The sequence below is a fragment of the Phaethon lepturus genome, unplaced genomic scaffold (genome assembly GCF_000687285.1).
Source record: "Phaethon lepturus isolate BGI_N335 unplaced genomic scaffold, ASM68728v1 Scaffold56993, whole genome shotgun sequence".
NCBI classification, from domain to species: Eukaryota; Metazoa; Chordata; class Aves; order Phaethontiformes; family Phaethontidae; genus Phaethon; species Phaethon lepturus.
In genome coordinates, this window is record NW_010530945.1 from 1 (window position 1) to 18,898 (window position 18,898).

General features: G+C 37.8%; 1 protein-coding gene across 1 annotated transcript; it reads right to left on the reverse strand.

The window, feature by feature from the left end:
- Positions 1-464: 464 nt before the first annotated feature.
- LOC104618717 (collagen alpha-2(V) chain) lies at positions 465-18,605 on the reverse strand (the record flags this gene model as incomplete). The annotated part of the gene is made up of 30 exons (XM_010284386.1): positions 465-572; positions 1,863-1,916; positions 2,018-2,125; positions 2,457-2,510; positions 2,667-2,774; positions 3,766-3,873; positions 3,994-4,155; positions 5,255-5,308; positions 5,508-5,561; positions 5,684-5,791; positions 6,613-6,666; positions 7,715-7,768; positions 7,887-7,940; positions 9,742-9,795; positions 9,920-10,027; positions 10,910-11,008; positions 11,461-11,505; positions 11,836-11,889; positions 12,432-12,485; positions 12,995-13,048; positions 13,147-13,200; positions 13,316-13,414; positions 13,791-13,844; positions 14,573-14,671; positions 15,433-15,486; positions 16,148-16,255; positions 17,408-17,461; positions 17,887-17,985; positions 18,092-18,136; positions 18,507-18,605. Coding segments are annotated over 30 exons (2,313 nt in total), but the record flags the coding sequence as incomplete, so codon positions are not given.
- Positions 18,606-18,898: the final 293 nt, after the last annotated feature.

Below are 18,898 nucleotides of genomic sequence, written 5' to 3' on the forward strand. Positions count from 1 at the left end.
TCCTTTCCAACCTAGTGATTCTGTGAAATAATGAAGCTCTTGCAAATATTACCAAGAGATACTATCACAGTCCTCATGGGGTTTTGCATTTGATTCCTTACCTATAAAGAGTTCAAACACTGGGAAAAAGCATTTCATATTCTAATGTGCTTATCTGACTATCAACTTTTGTTATCACCTTGTGCTGACAGGTCATAGACTGTCAGTGACTGGTCACTACAGGAATGGCAGAAATGGAACAAGAGCAGGAGAACACCTATCTTATAAAGCACAGGTTTACTTCATCATGCAATAGTACTGTAAAACTGCATTAAAAATACTAGCAAGTAGACCGCCAGCCACTCACAAATACTTTGTGGGAAAAAATAACTCATGTTTCCTTTTATTTCCATTTTAAATAACTATGTTCCTAATACATTATTGTATCCAGGAAATAAAATTACAGTAAAACCAGAACAACTTACAGGAGGACCAGGAAGACCTTGAAGACCAGTGAAACCCCTGTGTCCTTTCTGGCCCCTATCACCTCGATCTCCATTGTCACCTTTGTCACCACGAGGTCCTTGGGGACCCTGTAAATATCAGTGATAAAATGTAAAAATCTGAACTGGAAAAAACCTCAAAAACCCCTCACTCGCTTTTAGACACCTCATTCAGAACTCCTAAAGCTAGAAAGAAGTTCATGCTGGGACACATCCAAGAAACTTGAAGACTAAGTAAATAATTACAGAAAATTGTGTTGTGCTTAATCATACTTGCGGTAAGTTTAGTCTATTTAGCTTCATAATACAGTCAACCACCACCCCAGTAATAACAATACTAAATCATTTACATAACAAAATTTTTAAGATTGAGAAATTTCTTTGCCTTACTGGATATGGCAAATGATTTTTATAGATGAGACTGAAATATTGTGGATCTCTCACACACTAATAATGATAAAATGTATTTTCAGTATGAAATCTTCCATGTTGCATCTTTACTTCTCACAGCTCCTTTCACCTTAACGGTGATTAAAGTACCACTGAAGTTACATTCCCTGACTACAGACAAAAATGTTCAGAATCCCCAGTACAAATAGCTTGGTTCTACTGCCATCACAATTTCATTCTTGGTATTTTTGATCATTTCAAACTTTTCATACAAATTTAAGAATCACTGGAAAAAATGGCTTCTGCTTTCAATTCTATATTTCTCAGCCCGAATTGCATGCTAAACTTCTCAGTGCCAGATTCCAAATCAATGGCGTCATTATCTCTAACTACTCAATAAACTTTTCCTGTCTCTCATATGACATCTGCTTAGGGACAGGGCAACATTCTTTTCAATTTCCCATGTTTGCAATTAATTTTTGTTCCAAACTTGGATTCTAGAAGAGTTATGTAACACAAAAAGATGGGTTTTGTTTGTTTTTCCATTTGGACTGAAGTCAGAATCTCATGAGTTGAATTAAGGCAGTTTCATCGGAACAGGTGATTTTCTTACAGTTCTGCCATTTTCATCTAAAAGTGTGCCTTTTTGTTCAGCATTCATTTCTTTACCCTTTATTTGCATTGTCAAACACAGACTCCAGCCATTTGCTAACTCAGGTCCTACCATCCAGACAGCAACACAACTCCAAATAAAAAGGCTTCCAAAGCATTTGTTATTTCTCTGCGAAGTATTTTTAAAGAAAGTGTAAAAATACTAGTGTATTCAAACAGATTTGTACAGCTTTGCAGCTCAGAAGACTACCTGCATGCACTTGCAGTTGGAACACCAAAAGTTGAAGTCCTATTTAGCATTCTAATTTGGGCTGTTTCTCATACACTTTCCTGTAAAAAGAGTCTCAGATAAAACCACAATGACCACAGAGAACTTACAGGCAAACCTCTTTTTCCTGCACGACCTGGGGGACCCATTGGACCTCGAGAACCCTACAAAGATTGCATACAGAAGATATGTGAAGCAATAAACAAAAGCATACACAATAGTTTTTTGATAAACAAAGTATTAAACAAAAAAAAGTCTCACTTACAGTTTCACCTCTTTGACCCGCATCTCCTGGAGGGCCAACAGGACCTGGAGTTCCCGGACCGCCTGGGGAACCTGGTAAGCCTGCAGGGCCAGGTTCACCACGATCACCCTGCAAAACATAATTTCAACATTATTTATCTAAAAACGACTGGACTAGACTAAAGCAACAGGTCTCTAGTAGTGCTAATCTATTTTCTAGCAATTACAATCTACAAAGATATGCCTTCTGTAAGAACTCCAGTCTGAGTTTGTGGAGGCAGGTGTTCTTAGCCTCTTAGCCACGTTTCCTCAACTTTGAGAGGTACTACTTATTCAAAGCTGTGATACACTTTCAGAACAAGTTCTCCATTCAACTTAACTGAATGAAGATAAAATCTACAATAAGTCAATAATATAACTGAGATTTCCAGAAGTGACTTAAGAAAAAAATATATTCTTACACGTTCTCCAACAGCTCCATCTCGTCCAGGAGTACCATCATTACCAGCAGGTCCCTAGAGTTATGGAATAAAAATAGGGTTATTGATTAGCTCTGTAATCTTGCATTTCTGTAAGCAGAACTACAAACTTGTTCTGCACCTCTAACTTCAAGTCGAGGAGAATAACCACTAGACTGTCCTTTTTGCATGTTATGAGGCTCTAATACTTACTTCTGGACCAGCTTCACCTACAGGTCCAGTGGCACCTGACTGGCCAATAGGTCCTGGGGGACCTTTATCACCAGGTGGCCCTGTGGGACCTTGTTTTCCTGGTGTACCCTAAAAAAGATGAGAAATACCATATAAAAATTTTAATCACAAAACAAAGAATGCACAAACAAACTGCTGCCTGCAAAACACTACTTATTACTCCAGTCTGAAGTACCACCAGCATTTGTAACTTTCAAAAACGGATAATTAAGGAAAATGCTCTTATAGATTTTGAATATATATTTAATATGCTGTGTATTTTAAGCAGTTTAATTGTGTTAGTTGCTTTTGAATAGGCTTTTACTGACTAGAAGCTGCACTTTAAGTTAGTCTATCTAGTAGCAACTCTCTTAAGCACACACTCCCTCAATAGAGCAGTATGTCTGATGGCATTATTTTCCATAAGTTAAGTCTTTTCAACTCTGGAAAAATGTAATGCAGTCTGAAATAAGTAATATGATTTTTTTCTTCTTCTGTCTCGACATCAATACATCTTGTTAGCTTGGAATAATTTCTGGCCAACTTGAACTGTAAATTGACTTTGTGGATCCAGTGGTAATGGCAGATCCTCCATACCATCCCTTTTTCTAATACTCTATTTAATGACTTGATCTCCTGGATTATTAGGCCTGCCAATAAATACCTATAAATCCTACACAGAAGCAAAGAGATGGCAATTTTGAAGGTTGTAGTTCACAATTTATGAAATAGCAGTTACAGAATATTTACATACAAGTGACCTTTGGGCACTTAAATGAAAAGTCTGGGGTTGTTTTTTTCAAAGATCTAGTTTTGAGCCAAACAGGAACATTTTAGCCAGAAGTCTTAATGCTATTACCCACTTACTCTTAATTCAGGTTCAGATATTCCATTGTGGTGGAAACAAAATCTCCCACCTCCTGTATTTGCATAAGATTTAGTTATTTACTATTCTCTCTATATTCGCTCCTGCAATTGGAGTTTTCCAGCTTTCTCCTTGTGCTATGGGGCACTACGCTCTCAATCACAAAGACCGTGAGAATGTCCAAGCTGGTGGTATATTGACTTCATTATTACTTACTGCAGGACCCGGCAGCCCTGGCATGCCTCTCTCCCCTCGCTGTCCTGGCATACCAACAATACCTCTTTGACCAGTAGTTCCTGCTGGACCAGGGGGGCCATCCGGGCCCTGAAATCCACAACAGGTAAAACAACGTTACTGTCATTTCAGTAGCAATAAGTATAAGTAACAATGAGACCAAGCCTAGAGCTGGTCTAGGGACAATTAATAACATCACCCCGGACATACCGGCTGTCCGTCTTCCCCTGCATCACCCTTGTCTCCAGGACCACCAGGAGGCCCAGCAGGCCCTCGATCTCCCACACGGCCATGAGAACCAGGATCACCACGAAGACCTGGGGGACCCTCTTTTCCTGGCTCACCAATAGGTCCAGCAGGCCCTGGAGCTCCCTAAGAAGATTAAAACACCTCATTACATTGGACCCTTTTCTGATCAGGATGATTAAATCCTAAAGGACTGTGTTTTCATTAACAATATGCAGTTTTCATTATCAATATACAGACTCTATGGAAGGCCCAAAGTGTGAATGAGCTAAGAGCTATTATAATCTCATTTATGAGCAAATAAATGAGATTAAGTAATCATCTCATCAAATTACGTCCAAGCTCCACGCCCCCCCCAATTTGCAATTGCAAACTCCCTCCTTTAAAAGACACTCTTCTTTTTGTTTCTTTCTTTTTTTATTTTTTTTTACCTCAGGCATACAGCTACTTCTAGAAAACTCACCCTTGCCCATTCTTTCCAATATCATCAAGCTAAAGACCATATTCAAACTTTTCATTCACATGGTTCAAATTAGTGCTTTAATGGACCTCTGTTCATTTCTCAAATACTTTTAAAAGACTTCACCTTTTGATAAACTCACACCAACTTCAAGTTACTTTTCTCATCAAAACAGTAAAAGGCATGTGAAGAGAGCATCACAGTTCTGTGTGGAGTTGAATTCTCACTTGTTGATCCACAGCTAATTCTTTTTTTAGTGTTCCTGAATATGTTTAGACATGAGAGATTTTATGAGTATGTTTTGGGGTTTGGGGTTTTTTTTTTTTTCATTTATTTTAAGGGATCTTATGAGTATCTCCACCGATACCTGAACCCAGCAGAGGCCTCTTCCAAAAACTCCCCTAACTTTAGTCACTACTGAAGAGACAAAAAAGTAAAAAGTACAGGAATATGTAGGTTGTTGTTTTGTTCCCATAAGCAATTAAGTCATTAGAGCAGTTTGAACAGCTCAAAGCCTACTTAACTCAGTGAAAAGTCATGCACTAATTTGGACACACTGACACTGGATCAAGTCCAAGACTAATGAGTTTTATCTAATGAAGTCGGATGCAAGCATGTAGTCACAGAAGTCAGTGCTGACAATCTGTTGTCCTCTATAGCATCAGGCCACAAACACTGCTTCACCTTTCCTGCTTTGTTTAGTCTTCAGGTTTTCAATGACCAATTCATAAAACACACCTATTAGGAGTATGACAATTGACTTACAGTAGGTCCTGGCGGCCCAACTCTTCCAGCTGATCCTGGGAATCCAGTGGCACCCTAAAAAACATTTTAATACCAACTTTATTGAAAGAAATACAGCATTGGTTACCTGAAATGTTCTCAGCCAAATTAGTGAGCAAATGTTCTAATTACAGACTCTGAAAAACGAGCTGAGCTGAGGAATGATACACATACTACATAAAATTTCAATATTAGATTATCTGCAGTCAGGTCAAAAAAAGTAAAGTCTACTTACAGGTGGACCCTGAGTTCCTCTACCACCTTTCAGACCAGGAACACCTGGAGGGCCCTAAGAGGAAAGGAGAAAGAGAGGGATGATAGTGAAAACCCGTTTTTAGGACATGTATGACATCTTAAAGAAGAAAGATCAGCCTATGCCACTGGTTCTCTGACAATGTTATTTATACTTACTGGTGGACCGGGAGACCCAGCAAGACCCTGTGGTCCTGGAGATCCAGCATCTCCTTTCTGACCAGGTTCTCCAGGTTCACCTTTCACACCTGGCTGACCATCAGGGCCCTGTAAGAAATAATATTTAGAAGAGACATCAAGTCAGAGCGTACCAAATCTTTCCAGCCAAAGTCATTTTGTAGGGTATTTCCAGAAGGCAAAAAATAACAGGAGAACAAATAAGCTCACAAAACAGTGCATTTGCTCATGGTTCAGATCAAGAGAACTGTAACAGTTCAGCACAGTCTTCATATGATCACAGATGGGATTTTCTGAAGTCTGTGAATTCAGAATTTCCATTTAAAATATTTTCTTATCTAACTCACATTTTTCTTTCCTTTAGATTTTCTATTTTCCTCAGCAGCTATTACATACCTTAAAGCAAAAGGGACTGAAAAAACATTGTCTTTTCTAGTCTTTCTTTTCCCACCAAGGGAAACAGCTGCCTGACTCCTTGTGAAAGGTCTGAAACTTCATCTCTAGGCTGTGGGAAAGTTTGGGGTATTCACCGGAAAACTCACAAACCTTCCATTTGGTCCATCAATTCATTCCAGCCTTCACTACTCACAGAGCAAATCTTTGCTACCTTCAGTAGATGACACTTTAGAACTTGCCTCATTTAAATCTCAAAGGAGCAACATAGCACATTCACGAAAATTTGAAATCTCGTTAACAATTACATAATCTTATCAACAAAACCACTTTTCAAGTGTCTAGGGTATTTATTGGCCCTTTTCTTTACTTGATACACTGATGGGAAAAAGAAATAGCTCTTTTTGCAACAAAAATGTGACTCACGTTCCAGAACACTGCAGTATTACTCATAATGAAGGAAACTAAGATGTCAAAGCATGACTAAAGGAAACTCATTAGTGTTACAAAACACATACCGGAGGACCAGCAAAACCAACAGCGCCAGTTGGGCCATTTTCTCCTCGGGAACCCTAGTTAAAAAATTTAGAATAACTGTATTTAACATAAAAGTCTTTCTATATACAGTATAATTTGCAGTTAAATATACAAGAAGGCATGTTAACTATTTACTGTCCAAAATGCGATTATACTTTTGCTCTATTAATCAGAATCAAATGATCTTTTAATCACAAAATAAATGATGTTAACTATGATGTTAAGATCTGCCATGTATTCAAGACTATATGTAAACTTTCAGACTTTACAGATGTGAGTGCAAGCACTAAAACTACAACAGGAGAAATTCTGCTCACAACGACTTCCAATGATAGCAGGATTAGCCAAAGTGCACACACTTTATGCAACCTACCATTCCAATCAGATAGACTGGGAAAAAAAAAGAATATTTCAAAGATGTGCTCTTCTACATGGTCAGGATGGGCTATGAGCTGCTTCAACTGAGCTTTCCACACAATGTTTGTTTGGAAAAAGGAGAAGCTGAAGGCTGCCAAGCTCCAGCATGCCCCAGAGGGGTGGAAGCTATTCCAATTTACACTGGAAATAAGGCTGTTCTCATTTATGACAGAGACATAATCAATTCCAAGCAGCATGAAGGACCTAGAAGGGCTGAGCCTCTAAATCCCTACTCAAAGTCAAACCTTAAAATCCTTAAAAGCACAAATAGACCAAAGATGACAAGAGTTGGTGTAATTAGATGAAAACTAAGCCATACTTCTGTGTTTTGTCCATCTAAATATTTGTATGTGTATAATAGTATCTGGTAAGGGCATACTTTTAAAAATACTTAAATAATTAAAAGTGGTGGCATACTTTCAGGAGTGAGGTAAATTAGGGTAACTCTATGTAAAGACTTCCCTAAAACAAGCATAGGACAGAGGAACAAAATCTGCCAATAGTTTTGCAAGTGCACAGCATCAAGACAGAACTACAGATTCTGGCTACAAAGAAAGGGGAAGAAAAAGAGGAAAATATATCAGCAAATGAGACAAAACCTGGAGTTTGGATCAGTGTTAGATATTGCTAACTTATGCCAGGCAAAAACTAAATATGTTTACTCACAGGGTTTCCACGGGAGCCAGGAGGACCAACTAGACCTCGAGGACCTGGTTCACCCTTAAAATAAAATTAAAGGTTATTTCCCAAGTAACTTATTAGACAAGTAGCAAAAGTGCTAATAAAGTATGATAATATTAAGAAACTTCAATAGAGAATGGCATAAAAATCTATTTACCTTTTCACCAGTGGGACCTGCTGGACCCATGGGGCCTATTGGACCAGGGAGACCCTTTTTAACAAATCAAGATAAAAGGAAGTTAAAAAAGTGATGCTTCAAAACCGTTATCTTAAAACTTCTCATATGTTACTATTTCCATATGCTTTTTCATTTCTTTAAATTATTCCCCTTTATCTCTGAAATCTTGTTGGGTCTCAAATTTTGTTGGGTCTTTTAAAATTTACTTGCATTTTCTCTCCCAGTGACCAAAATCCTATATCTCAAAAGCCCTGCTTTCATTCATTCCCTCTTTCTTCACTAACTTCATCTTCTACTTTATGCAGTGTTTATGAATAAGGCCAATGATAAAAAATAAAGCCCTAGCTTTATTTTGCTCTCTCAGATAGAAATTCTGTCCTTTTATCCCCACTTGGAGAGAAGCTCTCTGTTTTATGCTAGTATTTCATTGCTTAAATCAATTTTAATGTGCCCATCATTACTTTTGAAGATTAATTTAATATCTTGAAAACTCCTCAGAAGTGTCTTTTTCCTCTTCGTAGGGCAGTTAGGCAAACAGGTTCCAATCTCTCCATCCAAACCCACCAACTGCACATAACGATCCTGAAGCACTATTCATATTACCTTCTTGAATATTTAGCTATTCCAATTACAATTCTCTTTCACTAAAAGCAGAGTACCACGAACTTGCACCAAGTTTACCTCGAACAATACTCCCCCTCCCCAAAAATCTGCACTGTAAGTAACTTAGTTCAAACTGAAGAGAAATACAAAAAAGACAGTGTTAACAAAGGATACTGCATCACCATCAATGCTCTAGTGATCAGTAGCAGATACCTGCAGATACGTAACTTTAGAAGAGGGATGTACATTTAGTTCACCATTACTTTAACAGTTCATTAGTTACTGTAAGCTGTGTTGCCTTACAATGGCTAAGAACTGTTCTGTATCTTTGGATACTGTCTGACTTAGAATGAAATTCCAGCTCACAGTTTCTAATTGTGAGTTAGTGCTTCTGTATGCTAGGTTTTGTCCAAAAAACTTCTCCTCTTTAACTAGAAGTTTAGTTCAGTCAGAATCCTCATCTTTCCTACATATCTCAGATTTCCAAAGGCCTAGCTGTTAGTACTCCAACCGGCTTGCAAAACCCAAGGATCTCAGATAGATGCACTTTGTGTAAAAAACTAACTGCAGCAGCTTATGGGAAGAAAATACAGTCAGTACATATACAGCAAACCCAGTACATTAGGATTATTGCACAGTTGGTCTATGTAGAAGCATGCATGCAACCTGTCTTGAACATACTGGATTTACTGCATGTGAGCAGACCAGCCGTGTTATTCATGCACAGCAGGTTCAAAGCTTTCCAGAAGTGTCAGTGACTTACTGCCCATATGAGGATCAGAACACAGCAATTTTTGCCTCAGGACAGACCACAGACAACTCAATCCAAACAATAAAGAGGCATTTGCCTTAGTCCAAGAGTCAGAACTGGTGGGTTTGCTTTTTGGCTATTGATCTCTGCCTGTCCCTTTTTTCATATTTTTACTACAGTCAGCTTAGCTGAATCCCAAATGAACACGCCACTTCTGGGAATCCTTTCCACTGACATCTTAACTCCCATTATTGATTATACGTAACACAGGCTTGGAACACAGACATCCCATTACATTGTGTACAGCAGTCTTGAAAAACTTGAAGATAAAATTTGAAGGGTAGGGGGAATGAGAATAAGTGTCAATCCATGATATCACCAAGTTGAGCAGTGTTTAACTCTATGAGCTGAATACCTCTAGCACAATAAACAATCTGATGTGTGGAGAGTAGGTGTAAAAACAGAGATAGGTTTACTTACTCTTGCCCCATCGTTGCCAGCTGTACCTTCAGCACCTTTCTCACCTATGCCGCCCTACGGAAAATAGCCAGAAACTCTCAGTTATGACACTGAAAGCCGAGTAGTTCATACCCTGAAACAATTATAATATTAAGAGACAGGTAATTCTACTCAGCACAACAGAAATAACTAGACTTACTCTATCGCCCTTGGGGCCCGGGGTTCCAGCAATCCCTCTTTCTCCAGGCATACCTTGAAGACCCGGTGGGCCTGGATCACCAGGCGTCCCACTAGGGCCTGGGCTTCCCTGAAAGAAATAAGAACAAGTTGTTGTCTATTCATCTGAGAAGTATCTTTGTCTCTAGGCTGCAGAAAACACTGTGCCTGTGTTGAAGTCTCTGGGGTACAGTTTTAAGTAATAATTTTCTCTTAAATTTGGACTTTATTCATGTCCAAATACTTTTCTTTTCCCATTGTGTTACTCAGGAAGTTCAGCTGTAATACTGTAGTCCTTCCAAATACATTAGCATTTACTCAATGCATACTGGGGATGAGAACAGGCAAAAAAAGAAGCTTGAGCATCTTTCTAACTTGCCCTTGAAACCACACAGATCTATTACACAAACTAGCTACAGGCAGAAGTTGGCAGGGGCAGAGGTGCTTTGTTTATGCTTTGCTTCTCACAGCTCAGGTCCATTACAGGTTATGTAAGGCACTAGAGGCACTCCCTACCTGGGGTGACCTTCCTGGGCCCAATTATATCAATTGCAGGTGAAAGAAATGCATGCAGTTTTCAGTATTTTCTTTTAAACACTCAACCCTGCCAAGTCTCTTCATGTAAACTGACGTGGTTCTTAAAATGGACCCATTGCCAGGGGTTTTCTGCAGTTCAGAAATGGCTTTGCCCTGTTCTACTGAGAAACACAAACATCATTTTAAACTTCAGATGTATATAAATTAATACAAAATGTGATTTCTCAACATTTTAGTATCTTGCAAGTTATTAATATTGTTGTACTGGAATAACTTGTATGTCCCCCTAGAACCCTTCTATAAACAAGATACCTTTCATGAAAAGATATCTCTTTTTTAATTAAAAAAACCCTCTCTCTCATGTTTGTGCAAATGAGCAGAATTATACATTACATCACAGCAGAATTATACACTACATCACATCCATTCAGCTTACCTTTGGACCATCAGGACCATGACCTCCAGCCATACCCTTTTCACCCTGGAGTCCTGATGCACCTGGTTCTCCCCTTTCCCCTGGATTGCCACGTTCTCCCTACAAAATGGAAAATTATTACATATTTTGAAGCCAGGGTACAGCTCTGGTAGACAAAATCCTACCTCAACCATAAGTGCAGCACTGCTATTTGAACAAAAAGCCTGCGGACAAATTCTAGGAGAACTGATCAAATAAAAAAACAGCTTTATGCTTTTGTTGTTAAAGGTAGGGGAAATAGCGTGTCACTCGGCAAACTAAAAGCTGTCATTTCACAGCTGTAAACCAAATCACTTCGCAGCTAGTACTCAACACTACTTCGTGAGCTATGAAACCAATAAAGGTGGTAGATTTTACAGAAACCATCCTAAAACGTATCCATGTTTACAACCATTTTAAGGGGGAAAAAAAAAATCAAATATTCACTTTAGATGTTAAAGTCCGTATTATATATAAACTTTCAACCTCAGAGAACTGTTATGAATGTCTAAACTGTGAAACAAAATACTTACCCTAGGGCCCAATGGACCAACAGCTCCAGGATCTCCAGGAACACCCTAAGCAGAACAGAACTCACCATTAGAATGAAAGCATTATTCATAGCCTTACAGTTATGGAAATTAGAGATAAACATTTTAATTTACAAAGTACTGTGAATGTAGATGGCTATTTCTGAACATTATCTGTCATGACAAGAGGAGATAGTCCAACTCAGTTCAAGAAGATGGTCTGATTCTAGCAATTATTTTATCCAAAAGCAGTTCTTAGACAGCTTGCAGACTACATCAGTACATATTTTGAAACAGAGTGGGAAATTAAATTACCAAGAGAAGAAAAGGTAAAACTACTTTATGAAGTGAATTCTTGTTAAATTACACAAGAATTACCTGATCACCTGGCTTTCCTCCCTCACCTGGAGGACCTGGTGGCCCAGGTAAGCCCTGTAAAAAAGTCCAGATTTAATTAAAACACCAGGAATATGAACATAGTATTATATTCAGTACAAGAGTATGCCCTCAGAGATCCCCAAGTGAAATAGTTACATGAATATTTCACCAAAGTGTTTTACCCCTCTCTAAACGAGACAGAAGCCCTTCTTTAGTATTTGTAGGACATACGCATATCAGCCCTAAAAATAAAGTTCTCTATAAAGAGATTGACTTGACTTAATTAATACTTCATTATCAAAACAATTCTTTTGCTCCATATTTGGAACATCTTTGGAAAATCTCCAAATTAAAACTGAAAACGAACAACGGTTTTCTCAAGGGATACAGAGATGGTATTTAAGCCTTTGCCAGGTCCGTTCAGTGCACAGCTGATGCGAAAGCTAAGTATCATTAATTATTCTGAGCATCACTGCCTCAGTTCTGAAGTTGTGCTTTGTTAAACACCACTTGATTGATTTTCTCCAATTTAAGACATGGCTATTTATCTTTTTCTTAACAACAAAAAAAAAAAAAAAAAAAAAGAATGCACATACCTGAAACCCTGTAGGACCTGGAGGGCCTTGTTCTCCTCTTTCTCCTGCCAGACCCTACACAAAAGAAAGTAGTAAGTATACAGTAGAAGAATACAGGCAGGCCTCACAATTTTTCTTTTCTCTCTGAATATGTGTATTTTCAATGTATTCGTTTATTGTACATTTTTACTTACCCCGAGCCTAGATATACCATATAAAAGATTTAATAAGATGTATCTTATTTCTTTAAGATCCCCCTCCCCAAAATTCTGTGCTGATAGGAAAATGCTCAGTTCCATGGAAACCAAGGAAGCTAGGAAAATGAAGTACAAGAAAATTTTTCTCCTTGTGCTATTTTTTGTAATAGTCAGTAAAAGGAATTAGACTAGTGATATATATATTTTTCAATACAAAGCTTCCCATTTTTCTAGGAAATTTTTTTCATTAAATATTCTTGGTACTTTTTGTTTGGAATCAACAACTGGCATGAAGATAAATAAAAACAGAAGCAGAAAGAAGAATGAATGAATGAATCAATGGAGCGATGGATGGGCAGGCAGGCAGAGTGATAAAAGTTGACTTACTGGTGGGCCAACAGGACCAGAAGGACCAACTTCACCATCTTTACCAGGGGCTCCCTACATTAAAATGACATGGGAAGAAGTCTTGTATAGTGAACATATATAACAGAAAAGCATGGTTTTCTGTAATCACTGCAAATAAGAGTCACACTCACTCTCTGTCCTGGGACACCTGCATTGCCTGCTTCTCCAGGTTTTCCAGGATCACCCTAATTTGCAGAAATAAAAATTACTATTTTTAGATACTGCTTCCATCCATTAAAATATATGCAAATATTTAAAGTTAGAGAGATCTTGGGTACCAAGATCAGGTGCCATACTCACACTACTACCCTTTGGCCCAGGAAGGCCCATGCTGCCTGGCTGACCTCTGATTCCTATTGAACCTGCTGGACCTGGGCGTCCATCTTCTCCAGGAGCCCCCTACAGAAAAAAGGCATTTTCCACATTAAGTTGGAAAATGTTTGTATATATGAAAAACATAACATTAACCTGGTTTGGTGCTACTGTTATCAGTCAAAATGTCTTTAAAGCAGACACAGCTTTAGCCATACTGCTGGATTTAACCAAATACTACGCAATTATCATCATTGAGCTATTATGTACAAATACTTTATTGTTTCCTTAAAGAGACACTTAGAAAAGATATTTAGTTCAAAATTGTTTGAAAGTAAGTGAACACTTAGAAGTTGAGTCTTTGGAAATAAAGAAAATTCAAATTAATATAAGTAATTTCAGTGATTTGGGACCTTTGAATTACTGTTTCCTTACTGAAAGGACTAATTTTTGTGTTGCTTACCAAGGGACCAAGTTTTCCTTCAGGGCCTTGAACACCTGGATTTCCTGTCAAACCCTAAAAGCAGGAATAATATTGCTGTTAAGTTGTGCATACAATTCTATAACAATAGAGAAATGTAAATAAATCCAAAAGATATGCTCATGTTTGTACCATGGTACAAACACTAAGACGTTCTTTACACAAGAGTATCTTCTCTGTATCAAAGGTCTTCATCCTTGTCTTCACTTTACAGCTTCATACTCCGCTGTCTTTGATCTTCCCTTGTCCTATTCTTCCTTTTCTTGCTTTTACACCTCTTGAGTTTCTCACAGGCTCATCTTCATTTCTGACAACATTACCCAGTAATCTATATCACATCTTATACTTGTTGCTCCCTTTCTCTCCTTTTGTGATATTCCAAATTCCCCCCAAAGATTTTTCCTGAACAAAATATCTAGATGACATGCACCACTCAACTATGTAAGTTAGCAATCACCAACTTGAAGTGAAGGCCAGACCTTCATTATGTTATCTGTGGCAATTACGTGCTTTAACAGCACACTTCCTTCACGTGCATTAGCTGGTCTCAATCAGGGCTTTTCTTCTTTTTCAAAGACAAATGGAACCTGTGCTTCCCAACATCACCAAGATGACAGACAGGTATTTTGGCCTTTACCCTTTAAGTAGCTCCACTGAAACAAGTCTGTCCTTGTATAACAGCTTCTTAATTCTGAAAAGTTCATTGCTGCCTTTTGAAAATGAAAAATGTCATGGTTTATAGTGTACTGCTATTATTTCCTTACCCTTGCACCTGGGAGGCCAGGTTCACCAGGACGCCCAGGATCTCCCTGACCTCCTTTAGGACCAGAAGAACCTGCTGGACCACGCTCCCCTTGGGCACCCTAGAAAGAAACCAATGAGCTACTAGTTAACAGGTAGCGACAGTAAGAGGACAGTGACAGTAAGAGAAGGTTAAATAAAACCTGTATCTTGTATTAAGGACCTGTTTTTGCAAACAGAGTTCCAAATCATTAATACTTTTATTATCATTACTTTTTTCCCCAAAAATTATTACTTAAAACTTGTCTCTTCCATAAAGGAAATTTATATAAGGATTTTAGAATCTCTGTATTTTTACCAAGAAGCTAGGGATTTACAGAAACACTAGACAAATACATATGTGAGCCACTTCCCTGGAAGTGTAACAGCACTTCGGAAAGCCAAATAAGACTACCTGTTCAAGGGACAAGTCTAGAAAAACTATACCACACACAAAGAAAAGGCAATTCTTCAAATAGTTACCTACTACAGAGTAATACATAAAGCAATATACTAGCAGAAACAGGTCAGCATCTCTTATTCCAGCACGACAGAGCATTCACATTCGAGCACGACAGAGCATTAGGTCAGGGACAAGCAAGGAAAGCTGAGTATCACATGAATAGAAAGTGACTTTTCCCAAAAAAAGTTTTAGTCTCAAAACATTCAGACCCCTTTTTGGCATTTGTCAATTCCTTTTGACCCTACTTCCAATGATTTTGAGAATCTGCCCATTTGCCAAGAAGCATACGTTTATAATGGAACGCCTTCTTTCTGTATATCTGTATGTATGCAAATTTCTAAAATTACCCAAATAAAAGACAGACACTTTAATTTCATTTACCTTTGGTCCAGGCAAGCCATCAGAACCTGGAAAACCACGATTACCAGGAGCACCCTATGAAAAGCCATAAATATAAGATTATCATCTTAATTTTTACATAACTTATTGTAAATAAAGTATTAGAGTTATGGTTTGGTGGTTCAGCTTATTTCCTTACAATTTTATTGCTTCGATACTTTAAACTTGGGGTTTTTTTAACCACTTGGAGTGGTAAAAATATCAATGTTTCATTCACGCATGCTGAACAGCTCCTATGTGAACAGCCTCATTGAAAACAAGAAAGCCATTTGTACAGGGGTTAAGCAAAAAATCTGCTAATTAGCTCATCATATCTCCATCATTTCTGTTACCATACTATCCTATGCACTGAAACCACAAATGAAAATATCCAGGGTAAAAATAACGCACAGTATGACAGATTTCTTTTCCCCCAAAATAATAATTAGAAGGAAGAACTATTCAGGATGCAAAAAACATCATGCCATATCCTGATCCTCAGGGTATCAGTTTCAAAAAGAATATATCACAGAAGACAGCATCCGGAAATCACTAATCTGATCTAGAACCAAGTTATAGACACCAATTAACTACTGTTAGGAAAATAAGGTTTGACTACACCCACAATGAAGCTGTAAGAAAATTCATGGTTAGGTCAAGAGGTTTTTCAGCTTAGTAGTGCATTTCTCAAGACGTACTATTCCTTTGGATTGCTTACCCTCTCTCCAACAGGACCTGGTGGACCTACTGACCCTGGATCACCTCGAGGTCCTCTTTTCCCTTCTTCACCTACAGGGCCAATGGGACCCTGGGGACCTTGTGGGCCCTAGTGAAAGTAAAATGATTTTTTTAAAAAATCATTGTTAAGTTCATCACTTCTCAGATATATTGAAACAGACTGTCTTCTAAACATCATAAACATTTTTCCAAATAAAGGAGAAAAAAATATAGTTAGGTTTTGAATCAGTTAAAAAATGCAGCTTTTCAGCATCAGTTTTTCTCTTTTACAATGTTTATAAGCTAGTATTTCAGTAAGAAGTGCACTATGAATAAACTGTAATTCTGCAGTTCGGCTGTACAGTGCTTCTTATAATGACCTGTTTGCCCAGATAACAACAACTGTATTCAGTATTATCAACATCATTATTATTTAGTATTATTCAACAATTTGTATTTAGTATTATCAATTGGACAAGATGCAAAGGATTAAAAATTCAGTGAAACTCTTGCAGAAGTTTTCAAAGAAGGGAGAAGACAGTCAGTGGTAAGGAAACCATTACTTCATCTGTACAGTTTTGTCAGTTATTATGTGAACATTTAACTAGTGAGAAAGAAAAACTAAAGAGTGGTTGAGATGTCAAACTGACTCCAACTCTGCAGAATCACTTTTCTTCCAAAATTCACAAGTTACAGCATGGAATTAGCCATGTTCTCAAATAATCTTTCACACACACTAACTGTGGGCTAAACAGCTATACATATAATCAGGTATAAATATTTATATTAATGTATAAAATATAATTAATATATCCATAACTACATATATATAAAATGTATTAAATCTATGTTTAGAATATAAAGGAGTGGGGGTTTTTTATGATTAGCACACAGACTGTGCTTTTAAATGTCCAGACACACATGGATCTGTTTCTCATGAGATGAAGAAATTAGAATAAACTCATTCTGTGTGCACAGAAACCTCACTACATGCATTAATTGGTTTCTTTGTCCTCGAGTCCTGTAAGGTCTATAGTGGGTAGGTGATTTGTAACATCAAAGGCCCTTCTTCCCCGTTCATTCTTAATACCATCTAGCCAGGTTCACTGTGGTTTGTTTTCCACAATAATTATGCAAAACACAAAAGTAATCTCATGATTACAAGCATTAGAAGTGTCTTGAAAAGTGTAAGGATCTATTCAAAATACTCATACAAGCCTTTGTGATTCCTTTTCATGTTACAAAGCATATGCAGACTTACAGGTTCACCTTTGGGTCCTGCTTCTCCCTTGAAACCTGGGACACCAGGGTCTCCCTGAAAACAAAACATGAGGTTAAAACTCTGCATAAATCATTCAACCATTTTGGATTATGCTATGAACCAGAAGAACATTACCTAGTTTAGTAACTAGTTGTAGTTGATAGAATGCTTATAATCGTTTGTCTTTCCCCTAGTGTGCTTGTTTATTTTCTCGTAATCAAGACAAAAATTTAAACGAGACAATTTCAGGATATAATTGTTACTGTTTGTCCATGTTTATATAGACACTCTTCTTTCTTAGACCTCTAAGAAAGCAAAAACAGTACTGTGGACACACAGAAGATTCATAAGATCCAAGTCTCAGCACAGTCACTGACTAATTTATTTAAAGGAACCTCACTGCAAATCACTGTTTTAGTTTCATAGCATGACACATTTGCTAGACACCATAACTTCCACAGAGACAAAGACGTCATTACCGGCTGGCCTCGAATACCAGGTGGGCCAGTACTGCCTTGTGGTCCTGGGGAACCGGGTGGACCTGATAAGCCAGGGGGTCCTCCAGTGCCTGGAGATCCCTATAAATAGAAATAACAGCAAGCACAGTAAAGAAAAGTAATAAAAATAAGGAAAGAAAATAAATCCACTTAGACAATTTTTTCAAAAGGGGGTATGATCACTTACAGTTGGGCCCTTAGCACCTGGGGAACCATCTGTTCCTTCAGTACCCTAAAAATAATGTACCAGTCATTAAAATTAATTTTAGTGAGGAGGGTATCAATAACAAAAGCAGATGATGACAGTTATTTTATCCACTTCACAAGACCAGACAATAAAGGCTATTAAATAAGCACAGCAACGTAAGATCTACTTGTGCAAATGCTAATATGAGTAAAAAAGTGTGCAAATTAATGTGACTTTTGATCTTTAATGTCCTATGTTTAAGCTTAAGCTTTAAAGTACTTGTAGGATTGTGACTGTATCAGGCTGTGTAACTTCCATGTTTCAAGGTTTAATTAAATAATGAAAACTTCTTTTCAACAAGGCAACAAAGAGGCAACATGCACAAGCTGAGCACCGAGGAACTCAATGTACTTACAGGAAGACCTTGTGATCCAGCTGGGCCCTGTGGACCTGTTTCACCTCTTTGTCCTTGAGGACCTTCAGGACCACGAGGACCCGTTGGACCTGCTTCGCCCTAAGATTTCACATGAGACAACAACTGGAGATTATTTTACTCTAAAAAGTAGCACTTCAAAGTAACTAAGGAGGAATACTGAGTTTATAAGAGAAAAACAATTCAAGTTTTAAAATAGTTTATTATCCTTAAAAATATATTTTTGCTTATCTAATTCTACTTCTATGTGAATGTAGACTTTAAAAGTACAAACAGAATTTTTCCTCAATGTATGTAAGGACAAGGAAACTTCCTACGGAGAAGCAGCACTATATCCAGTATCCCAAATCAGATCAAGTATTTTAGATACACAT